This window comes from Sander lucioperca, chromosome 19 (assembly GCF_008315115.2).
Source record: "Sander lucioperca isolate FBNREF2018 chromosome 19, SLUC_FBN_1.2, whole genome shotgun sequence".
NCBI lineage: Eukaryota > Metazoa > Chordata > Actinopteri > Perciformes > Percidae > Sander > Sander lucioperca.
The window spans coordinates 17,437,269-17,449,667 of NC_050191.1; the positions used below are offsets into that span (position 1 = coordinate 17,437,269).

At 40.6% G+C, this 12,399-nt stretch overlaps 1 protein-coding gene across 4 annotated transcripts in view; it reads left to right on the top strand.

Annotated features, from left to right (window-relative positions):
• LOC116066060 (disheveled-associated activator of morphogenesis 1-like) overlaps window positions 1–12,399 on the top strand; it is a 47,988-nt gene that overhangs the window by 19,144 nt on the left and 16,445 nt on the right. For all 4 annotated transcript variants that reach the window (XM_031321824.2, XM_031321827.2, XM_031321826.2 and 1 more), the window contains exons 2-3: window positions 7,004–7,291; window positions 10,233–10,322. In XM_031321824.2, coding sequence (XP_031177684.1) covers window positions 7,106–7,291; window positions 10,233–10,322 — 276 coding nt within the window. In that variant the 5' untranslated portion in view covers window positions 7,004–7,105. The remainder of the gene's footprint in view (window positions 1–7,003; window positions 7,292–10,232; window positions 10,323–12,399) is intronic.

A 12,399-nucleotide genomic window follows, 5' to 3' on the forward strand; every position in this document is an offset into this window, starting at 1 on the left:
CTTAATAAATTACTTAAATGACTAATCAGCTTTTAGTTGGTTCTTTACTAGAAAATACTATAAAGTAACTTCAGATTTGATTAAGTTTAGGTAGTTCTCATTTCAGGTTTTTAGCTTATTGTTTATTTGTTTAATTCCACAGACAATAATAATATTGTTTTAGCAAACATGCAGTAGAAACACTGCAGCAGTGCCCTGTTCCAAATCAAGACATATCGATTTGCCCATTGACGTACTGTATGTATACTGTATATCATAAAAACTGGAAAAACTATCACACCAAAAAACTCGCATTACATTCCAGCATATAAATGTTTTGCACAACAGTCACAGCTCACAGCAACTTTGTCACAATCTACTGTCGGTACTTCAAAGTCCAACAAGATGTGAACCTTTTGAACCCGCAGCCATAGACAAGAGACGTTTAGTGTAAAAAAATGTATCAGCTGTCTCTGTGCTGTTCTCCCTTCCCTGTGCTCTCTTTGTTTGTTAATCCTGTAATATGAGAGCCACTTCAGCACTACTCCCTCAGCCATGTGACATTAATGCTCCAGAGGTAATGCCGTTGTCATATCTAGCCAAACAATCCTGTAACATAAATGCACATGAGCACACAGGCATCGGAGCTGAACAGCTCTGCTGCTGTAACACTGCTGCTTTCACACTTAGGACAGTTTTGGCGGTTCTCTGTTGTCTCACTGATTGTTTTTAATCTCCTCTTAACCTGCCAGTCAGCATTTCTATCATGGCCCATTTATTTTCTGATGTGTGTCCAAGTCTGCGTGTGTTTACTCATTATGCACTTGGGGCACCATTAAGTAATTGGCAGGGCGAGGGTTATGTACGCTATCCAGCTGTGCAAGACAGTTGGGCTCCACTGTGCCATTTGTACCATAGCTAAACCAGAGAAAATGTTAAACATGCATCATATTCAACCTAAAAAATAATTGCCAAATAGCTGCTGGTTTTCAGAAATAACATTAGTCAGTTTACTATTAGTTAGCAGTAACTAATGTTGGCTTTAAGCAAAAACAAGAGGGAGATATGAGTTTTTCTTTATTGGGAAAAAGCTTAGCAGTTCATGTTCTGTAGCTGCACTGAGAGATGGAGATACTTGTGAGACTGTTGTTACTATTGAGCATTTTGTGGATAAGTCAACACCGTTTTCAGTTTCACAGGTTAAGCAATCGCTTTGTGTTCAAACACTGTGTTGCTGATTGATTTTCAGCAGGGCAGCTCCAGGCTGAATGGACTACCACCAGCCTTCACTGTGTGACTCCTGAGCCTTTTGTTTGCAGCTGTCCAAATTGATCCAAAATAAATGACCAAATGTAGTGCACAACAGTCATGGGGGTTTCCAAAAGTCCATAAACCTCCTTGAAGCTCACTGCAATCCTCAAACCATGAACTGTCTCTCCAGTGGCTCTTTTTAATAAAAGTACGCTTTTATTTTGCCATTGTGAGAAACACTGTATTTCAATGTAGTAGAATAGTATTGAGATGGCACTCCCTACCATGTCGAGCTGCTTTGCATTGAAAATCCTGCGGTGAGATGATTATCAAATTGCAAGTCTGATCCATCCCAAATCCTAAATCAGAAAAGAAGATTAAACTTCTGTGCACCAAATGCCTTTGTGGTCCGTCTATAACACAGCTGCAGCTATACTCTGTATAACACAAGCAGTCAGTTAACAGCGTTTACATTTTTTTGTCATTACAGCTAATCCTGGAACAACACATGGCATTTATTTTTTAAAGATTCTTTTTTGGGGCTTTTCCGCCTTTAATTTGACAGGACAGCTATGTGAGAAAGGGGGGAGAGAGAGGGGGAAGACATGCAGGAAATCGTCACAAGTCGGATTCGAACCCTGGACCTCTGCGTTGAGGCATAAACGTCTCAGTATATGTGCGCCTGCTCTATCCACTGAGGCAACCTAGCCACAACACATGGCATTTTGGGGGGTTTTGTGTAGCTGTTATGTCGAACGAATGATTAAAAGCATAAATGAATGTGTGCTGTCTTGCGTTAGAGAAATGGCATATTGTAAGGATGATATTAACAGTAACGTGACACTTAGTGATTCCATTATCCGTCACAAATGTATTTTTCATTCCCTGGCTGCACAGAAAGGTCAGAGGTCAGGGTCAGAACAATGTCCCTGGAGCAGGGAGGGAGTCTTAGTCTCACTCAAGGACTTTTTAAAAAGGTAGATTTTTTCTAATTAGCGCTTGAGCCAAAGAGAGATGTACTGTATCTCTTTTCAAATCACCCCAAGGTGAAGCAACCCTGCTGCCTAGTATTGATTTTCATTACAGCTTTTAATACTCACATTCTCATTCAAGGTTTCCTTCGTTACCTTTAGCTGTAGAGCTACTTTGCTCGATTAGAAACTAGTAGATTTGTTCTGGTGTGACCTGTCCCAACCAACATTGGTGCTGCTGATGATTCAGGCAGCCATAGCAGCTGTAGCATCAAAAATTAAAAGTACATCTCATTGCCAGAAACTGCTGATAGATGCCAGCTGGTGCCGAAGAAGGTATTTCACACATCTGCTTTCAATACACAACTGTCCACTGTGTTCTCTCTCCAAGGTTGGATTCCTGCTCCAAGTGAGACACATTTTGGCTTATTAGCATCAGCTTTAAGTTAACCTGTCGGTATTTTTGGATTATACACAAAGCCACCTATTTATGACAGCAGTTGTTTTATGACTACATAATTAATATTAGATTGCATGTTTTTATTCGGATTTGGTTTGGTTAAGAAACAGATTTCTTGTTTTAATTTTAATTTCCTTCATGTTTGGCAGTAATCAGTACTTAGTTTTTAATATAACTAAGTACTGATTAAGTGATGATTATTTGTTTCTAAGTCTTTGGATACCAACACAGGAGGGCCACTGTGACGGTACATTTTTGGGCAGCTAAGATTATGTACTCTATAGGAGTGCTGTGGCACTGTTAGATTGGCTTTTGTACGAGCGATCCAAGCAGGACTAGAGAAATCAAACATACATTATTTTCACTACACAGTTAACCATCAATGTTGATGCCGTTGAGCAAATAATATAAATCTTGAAGTAAGCTTGAACAGTGGAGGAGGCTGAAATAAGGAATAAAATTGATGGAACAGAGAAAAGAAGAAAAATGAAGACAGCTGTATTTAGTGTCAGATCATCTTAGAATGTTCTTCATTCCTCTTCGCACATGTTTAGTAACGTGAGCGTTTCTCTGTGTTTAGCTTAAGATGCTCTTCTCTGCTTCTGCCTTTTCTCTGGCGGACCTGACACTTCTGCAGGTTTAGCGGAGAGGTCTTTTGCGGGCACAATGCACGGGCTCACACTCACTTTACAAACACTGGGATTCTTTTTACAGTCTGAACTCACGCCAGGTCAGCCGCCAAACCACATGGTCACGAAAACAACAAGGCTATCCAAGGATAGAAATGTCCTACAGATAAAGAAAGAAAGTGTTTGTGTGGATTTGGGTGGGCAGGTTTAATTATTGGATGTGTATGAATGAAGGAGTACAAAGGAATCTTCCTCGTGCTGTAAGCAGCAGCCTACAAAAGTCATGTTTGTCCAGTACAGTTCAAGAGTTGATTTATGTCAGTATAAACAGCATTCTTCTTGATTATATGGAAAGTGCAGCTGTTACATGGCATTATCATCCTCTTGCAGACTGTTAACATTTCAAACATGCCTACTATAAGGATAATTCCTGGAAATAAATTCTGCTAACTTTTACTGCTTGGACAGCTAAGGGTCAGTTTGACTGGGTGAGTTACATGCTTGTTGGGGTTTTGAAGTAAAGTTTCTTCTTACTTAGTGCAGGTGACAGTTGAAGGTGTTGTTGTATGGCTGTTGTTCAGGGTCACAAAGCTCACCTGGCTATGACAGGAATGTCCGCTTGTTCTAACAGGCCTCTGTTATGTTGGGAACCTTGACCGTCTGACTGACAACATCAGGGGGCTAATGTCAGAGCACTCAGGTCTCACAGGTTAACAATTACAGCACTAACTCTCACAAACTTGTACCAGTGTCACAGTCTGCATGTTTAAACCTTAAACACTGCCCCTCTTTGTGTTCTGCCACTTTGTACCCTCCCCACATGGCCGAGCCGTGGCACATCCGCAGGTTCCTGCAGCTGGATGGGGACCAGCGCTGTCCCACTCTGGCACACAAGTTTATACAAAGTTTACGGTTCGCTTTAGCTAATGGAAAATAATGGCAGTTTTGTGGACTAATATGGTCAAAGAGGGCTTTGAGTTGCTTCTTCCCTTCATGCTAGAATAGATGGTGACCGTGAAGCCAAGCAGCTGCTGCTGAGGCCTCTGGTAGTCTATTTGGAAAAGTCAAGGATGTGTCAAAATAAATACACTATTCAGTGTGTTAGTAAGGGTGAGCCACTGTGTATTTTATCCCACATGTGATGGCCTCAGGCACCTTGTCTGTGTAGTACACTATAAGCTTATATACAGGTGTATATATATATATATATATATATATATATATATATATATATATATATATATATATATATATATATATTTGGAGTATTATCAGAAAAGAGTGGATTTTCTAGTTATGAAATACAGTTGGCTGTTGTTAGCTTTGTTTGACAGTTTGCCCAATTATAACTAGTTTGTTGGCCACCAAGAGACACAAGTGGTAATTTGGACTAATGTCCTGTGTGTCTGATGAAGTGGTCATTGCAACAAATCAATATCAGTACAGTTTTCCTTGAAACAAAATATGATATTGTTACATGGTATCTTATCATTGAGTTTTGCTTGTTTTGTTTTTGTTGTCATCAGCGTATTAATGAGACATATATAAAAACCGTTAAAACACATTTAAGGGTGAAATATAAACCATAATACGACAGATTTTCTGGTGGTTGGAAAAAGTCTCTGACAGCTTAAGCTGCTGTTCCAAATTTGAAAAACACAGCTGCTGGATAGCAGATGAACCAAAAAAGTGACTAAAATGGGACAGTGATGGCCTCAGGCTTTATTTATGTTGACCAAAATATGGACTTCTTATTGACTCTACTTACACAAAGTTGCCACAGGAAATGTCCTCACTTTCCCTTTTGGAAGAGATAACTTTAGCTGTCCTCTGTCGCCTCAGCCCACTGGGCATAGTGATCTTAATCTTCGTTTACAGTGAAGTACGTGACCCGACCAGGTTAAATTTGGACTGCATCACACTGCATACGATGCATTCTGTCTGGGCGAAACCTCTGACTTATAGGAAAATACAGGGAAAGGTCAAGTAAAGTTGGTTATGTTCAGCGGGCTGCCGGTCACCAAGAAAAGATGTCCAGAAATTCCTGCAGGTCAGCACAGCCTCTGTGGTTATGATACTTGGCATCACACCGCTTGGCACAGCAGGGAGGAAGACTGTGGAGCTGTTTTTGTGACATGCTGACGGTGGTGTCCTCATGGATATCTGGTCAACACGTCTTTATTTGCCAGACAGCGGAGAGGTCTTGTGCACTTTATTCCATTATTCCTGCTTGGAGTTGAGCCAGCAGGTCTATGAGCACACACTGCAGCTGTTTCCATTCTTACTCTGTGTTTGTGTGAATTAGTGGTTTGTTACAAATCAAACTTGTTTATATTTTCAGTAGTGAGACTCGAGGTCTGTCTTGTCTCAAGATTCCGTTTTTAGCTTTAGCAACAGAGTAAACTGTCACTCTCAATAGCTGTAACCAGAGAACCAAAGGCTCCACGTACAGTTAATCTGATCCCAGGTCAGAATACCCTCCGAAGAGAAGACATAAGGGCTGTAACATTAAACAAGACTAATAGTCTAGCACTGTCAGGCTGTACTTTAGCACAGAGGTAATTTGAGCTAAATCCTAAAGCTAGCATGACAACATGCTCTTGGTGACAATGCTGACATGCAGATGTTTAGTAGGTATAATTTTTCCAATGCTCACCATCTTAGTTCAAGACGTGTTAGCATGAAAACATTTGCTAATTAGCGCCAAACCGCTATTCCCATAAGATGTTTTTGGGCACATTAAATCTTCATCTGGCACAGAACTTTCTGTAATGTGCTCAACCCTCCTCACCAATGCTGTTCATTTATGGCAGCTGATCTCTATGTAGCCTATTTTTATCTGCAATATAGAGGCAGGGCAGATGGGGCAGTAGTCCAACGGGATTGCAGATGTTTTCTACGTTACTGGTGAAAATGCAGCTGCCGGAGACCAAACCAAGTGTTAATCATGCCTACAAAGTCGGAGAGCCTTGAAGGAATAGTCTATTGTTGACGGTTATCAGGATGATTGAGGCAGTGTATGTTTGATTTTGACGTGGACTCCACATGTTGTAAATCTCACCTGTCATTTGAACAACATGCTGTCCGACATAACACCTTATGACTCGTCTCAGGGTCGATAAGAAAGCCTGTTTTTGCTCTTTACCCACGATGACCAAGTCTTTTAAACCACAAAAGGCCTCACACACCTCTCACCATGGTCATTGTAAACACTCCCCCTCTAATCATTCGTCTTTCGAGGAAAGCCGATGCTGAATAGGAAGGAAGGGGAGATGAAAAGAGCTGAATACACTAATCCTGGCAAATTATGGTCTCCATTTCAAACATCACACTCTCACGGGACCCTTTGTTTAAAGGATATAATGAAATCTTTCAGTGTTTGCCCTCATTGATACGGTGCATATTTAACCATTACCAGGGACAGAGGGTAATTTAGTTACTGTGGAAAACTCATAGCCTTCATAGATTTTGTGTCGTCCAGCTGCTAATAAGAAACAGTTCAACTAATGTCAACATGTCCAAGCCAGTTTGTCCTTAGAGTGTTGTTGTGGGGCTTCGTATTTCATCCAAGGGAGCAGAAAGTATTAATCTTTGTATATTAAAATATGCATTTCTTAGTTCTTGTGGACCGTATTATCTTCTATTGTCCATCTGACTCTGAGAAAACCAGTTGAAAAGGCACAAACTTAAGTTCTCCTTCTCCCCGTCCACAGTACTCTCTGACAGGCCGGACTCTGAGGTAGAGGAGGCTGTAAAGAGGCCCTGAAGGAGCCTCCCACCCTCCCTGCCTGACCAGCCGGACGTATCGGACAGCCATGGCTCCTCGGAAACGTGGCGGCGGCGGCCGTGGTGGCCTCTCCTTCATCTTCTGCTGTTTTAACAGCAGCGATCACCCAGAGATCACCTACAGGCTCAGGGAGGACTTTGCCCTGCAGGCCATGGAGCCGGCTCTGCCGATGCCAGGATATGATGAGCTGGATGGCATGTTCTCCGAGTTGGTGGTAAGGCTTTATTCTGCTTTTTTTGTTGTTGAGAAAATTTAAACCAGAGTAATTGTAAGACTTCAAAAGAAGCATTTAATTCATGTTTTAGGAAATACATTTAGATTTTTGATTCAAAGGATAAAACTGTTGTTATTTTATATTTTACTTGTATTATTACATTATACTTAATGTCAGCAAATCCCTTTTGCATGAAGACTGCATATTCCCCAGTGCCTTAGACCTTCATTATTGTCCTAAACACATAAATGAGCACCATCATTGTACTGGGTGACTTGTTTTTATTACCATAATTATGACCACTGTACTTTATTTTTAATAATCCCACATATACCATTGTGCTGCTGTGAATACTCACTAGAGTACCAAATGTTTAATCCGCAGCTGAAAATAGTCCCCAACAAATGCACTACTACTTTTTGGGTAGTATTTGCCAAAAACTACAGTGCCCAGCTGGAAAATTATTTAGCCCTAAGATTTGTGGGTCTTTTTTTAAAGGTTTAGATTACGATTTAAATAGAGACAAGCAAGAGACATGAGAATTCAAATATTTGTGTTTGTACAATGCATGTTTAACATCTAGCATAACAGACACTTCAAAAAAATTTAAACAGATGAAGATGTCTTTAAAATATAATCTTACCTCATTGTTTACTGTCTGTTACATTTTGAGACATTCCCAAACAAACTGTCACTTCCTCCCAGTTTACACTATCTTGTGAGTAATGGGGCCAGGCTGCTCTGTCTTATTGTCACTTCTAATTTGTCGTGCTCCCCTCTCTCTCCTGTCCCATTTTCCTCTCCTGTGGTTGCCACAGTAATCTAAGCATGACATTTTTGCACATCAATAGACATCATTCAGGAACTCCTAATGTCTCAGCCTCCTCCATCTGCTAATTGCTTGTTTTTATCTCCCACCCTTTATGAAGACATAATTGAGTAAGCTGAGTGTGACGACAAGGAGGCTTTCAGTTGCTCTGTTTACCAAAAGAAATCAGCCACGTGCTTTTCTTTTCGCCCAGTATTAGCCACCATGTGTGTGTATAATCTGAACGGGCTTGCTGGAAATAAGACACGTTGTGAAATAGGTCGGGGCCATCTGCTCTATTACGATCATTTAAACCTGACCTTTGAACTTGAGATTAATTGCGAAAAGTTTTCCAAAAACATGTAAGTCAAGAGAGATAAAGCCACTCTCACTCAAACAAAACATTAACAGCTAATATGTTCCAGCATAAAACGCATAGCCACTATAAAACATACATTTAAATGAGTTGCCTTTTTACCCTATTTAAAATGTAATAGTAGTGTAACTATTTCAATTACTTTATCAAAGTAATGTAACTTATTACATTTACTTACTTTTTTGATTACTTTTGAAATTTCTGATGAATGTTTTTTCAACTGATAATAACAATTTTCAGATGTTTAAACCTGGCAGTGTTAACCTTACAGCAGTAATGTTATTCAACATATAGCTTTGCTTTTTACAGAAAATATTCAGACGTAAACCCCAATGTAATCATGAACATTTTCATAGGTAACTGTAATTTAATATTTTCCCAGTTACTGTAACGGATTACAGTTACCTTTTATTTTGTAATAAAATTACGTAACGCTGTTACATTTAACTAGTTACATGTAACTAGTTACGCTTCAACACTGTGTTCATTAGATCAATCAATAGTCCACACAACCATTTTAGGACATTTGATCACTGCACATATTGATTCCCAGGGTTTGATGGCTTTAGCAGAGAACATCCCGAAGACCATTCCCATGAAGAGTAGTCGCCATACAACATTTAGCAATCAATCTGTTGGGTAAATCCTATTGGTAAGCCACATTAACTTAATCTCCATTTGTTGCTTAAATTGCAACTAAAAAAGAATAAACCTGGGTGGTGCACACTACTTACTATATTGTCTCCTGGTACTAAATTGCTTAAAAGCCCTCTCATGACTTTTATCCCTTTTTTCACATGAAGCTCATTAAAGCAGAATTGCCTTAAGACTTGACTAATGTGGATTATCACATGAAACAGCACTGAAAACCGATAACTTTCAGCACAATTTACCATTAACTGTGTCTCTATGCTGTGATGTAAAATGCTGATATATAAACCCCAAGTAAAATTTCTATTTTATGCTCAAATTAAAACTTGCTGATTTGTTTTAATTGCGTTTTAGACGATCTCAGTGTGTTGAAATGCTCTCTAGTATTTAGTCTTCCCAGCAGCACCCTTTGTGTGCCTCTGTGAAATATCTTACATTATACACTATGACGCATGTTGTCTGCAGATGTTTGTTACCACATGTCCAGCAGTCAGACCACGCCTTATTTCCCCCCCATTACTCACACATCTAAAGCTTGCAAGACGTGATTTGATTAAGAGTCATATTGATTTTGATGGTGAGAGCACCCAGTGATACAGTATCTAACTGTTCATGAAGAGATTTAGCACAAACTGATCTTTATCTGAGAGCAACTACTTCTGGCACATGTTTTTGTTTTGGGGGAAAACAGAATTGATTGATTTATGTGGGGGCGGCCTCTAGCTCACCCAGTAAGAGCGTTCGCCCCACGTTGGCCGAGTCCTGCAGCGGCGCAGGGTTCGAATCTGACCTGCTGCCCTTTGCTGCGTGTCATCCCCCATCTCTCTCCCCCTTTCATGTTTATCCACTTTCAAAAATAAAGGGAAAAGCCCCAAAAAATAATCTAAAAAAAGAATTGATTTATGTGGATATTTCAAAGTTTGCAGCATGCTGTTTTGATAGCTTGTCTGTCCTCTGCTCCATGGTACTCTGGGAGCTGTGTGTTTGATGCTCTCTTTCTAGACATTGAATATTATCTTCTCCATTTAAAATTTCTTCCTCTCCCTATGAACCTTCCTCAGCAACTTTTCTTAACCTTTTCTGCTTTTTTTGTCCCCACTTTGCAGGACGAGCTCGACCTTTCAGAGAAACACAGGGAAGCCATGTTCGCTCTGCCTGCAGAGAAGAAATGGCAAATCTACTGCAGCAAAAAGAAGGTAAAAGACTCTCACTGTGCATCATGTCAAATATCAGCCTCCACAAGCTTGCTGCCGACTGGCTGCCTCTGCTGAATAATATCTGCAGATATCCTGCCAAGTTTGTGTAATCGCCTCCCTCGTTGATTTGTTGATGACTGAAGCTGTGAGTTGTCTAAAAACACAGACCGCAAAACCTTGTATCACTGTATTCCTCTGCACACACCAGCCATGAGCGTGTTGTCTGCATAGTGTATCTGCGGATCGCAGGTTTTCATCTTTAATGTCAGGTGTATACAATTGCCTATAAAATGAAAATGCACACATTTAGTAGCAAACTGTCAAACTAAACTGCCTATAATGTACTGTAATGGAGGACATGCTATTATTAAACATATAATACGCAGAGAAATACCCAAACATTTCAAACACACCACTCCAGTACCACCAAGAGTACTTTCTAATGAATTTATTCCCCAGTCTGTTATGTATATCTTCAATTACAGTCACTTTCCTCTATAATATATATATATATATATATATAAGTTGTATATAAAAATAGTGATGTGTAGAGGGAGTAAAACAAATCCAGCTTGTTCTGCTAGATTATCTACTAACAGAGAAAGCAGTGTCAGGAATTATAAAGTACTGAAACATATTGCAAGACTGAATGCAAAATAAGTTTCTAGTGACTCCAAAGAGTGTAGTTTCTCCCAGACTATAAGCTCCTTGTCTCATTGTTCGATTGTCACCCCTGATTTAAAGGGAGGATTTTTTAATCATGCCGTTTCTCCTTTTAAATAATACACCTGTCCCATCAAAGCATTTGTGTAGCCACAACATACTCTACCACTCTGTGACAGTGTCATATTCCATTATGTCTTTTCTTCTTGATAAAAGGACTGTCAGCTGTTCCTCCTTTGCCTGTATATTAATTCCTCTCCTGCATGCAGGACAACACAGACTTCCGGACTAGTTTAAATCAACTCGAGCTGAGCTTTCCAGCCACCACTGCCCTCGCATTTTTACAGCAGTGTTTCTCAAGGCCATAGCATGTAGGTATGAGTGTGTAGGATATCCTGTCCTGACTAATATGCAGACAGGGCATACTTTTCCTACATCCGGTTACAAACTGGAGGTGAGGAGTGTTAGGATTTAGTATGATGGATGGATAGTTATCTAACTCTCAGGATGAAAGCAAATAAGCATATTTCCCAAAATGTTAAACTGTACCCTTAAAGATCCATGTGCCGACAACTCATTATAATGCCGAATGTTTGATTCAATAAATATGATAAGAGGCCGAAGAGGCTACATCACGATAAATGATTCCTTTCTGACGGTAAAGTATTGATGCACTCATGACTTTGGCTGTACACAGTGTTCACTGGCCAGCAGCAACAAGGCGAGAGAGGGTAATGGAAATGGAAACAGCACGGTGTATGCTCCCGTTTCTACTGTGTCCCAATTAGTGGCCTCATTAGGAGTTGTCTCGGGGCCCAAAGTAGCCTCATAAGGCATTTTGAAAATAACCCCCACATGTTGGTGCTCTGCCTTTTGTTCAGCTTTCTAGAGCTCATGCAGGGTTGTTTCAGTGTTTGTGTGAAGGTGGAAACACATATTTATGTGCAGCATCGACCTGCAGAATGGGGGGAGGAAGGAGTGACAGAAAGGCATCAATATTGCTGACTCGGCAGCAGGCTCTGGCCCTGACCCAGACAGATACAAACTCATCTGAGCTCAGAGAGGAAGTGAGTGTGTGTGTGTGTGTGTGTGTGTGTGTGTGTGTGTGTGTGTGTGTGTGTGTGTGTGTGTGTGTGCACAAGAGGCAAAGGAAGCGGTCGGTTGTCCAAGGCAAACAGGAAGGCTTCACTTCCATAGGTGCAGCTTTTGTGGGTCTGGCAGGAGGGATGATAAAGAGGAAGGTGGGGTCATTACCAGGGCGCTCTGAGCCTGTGAGCGATGAGGGCACTCTTTTTCGGCAGTGGTTTTTTGGCTTCAGAAGTCGGACCGGGCCAGGAGGAGATAAGTCAGTCACAGCAGCAAAGCTGTAGCTGTTTGATTTGGCCAGGCACCTGAGCCGATGAAATCATGCTGC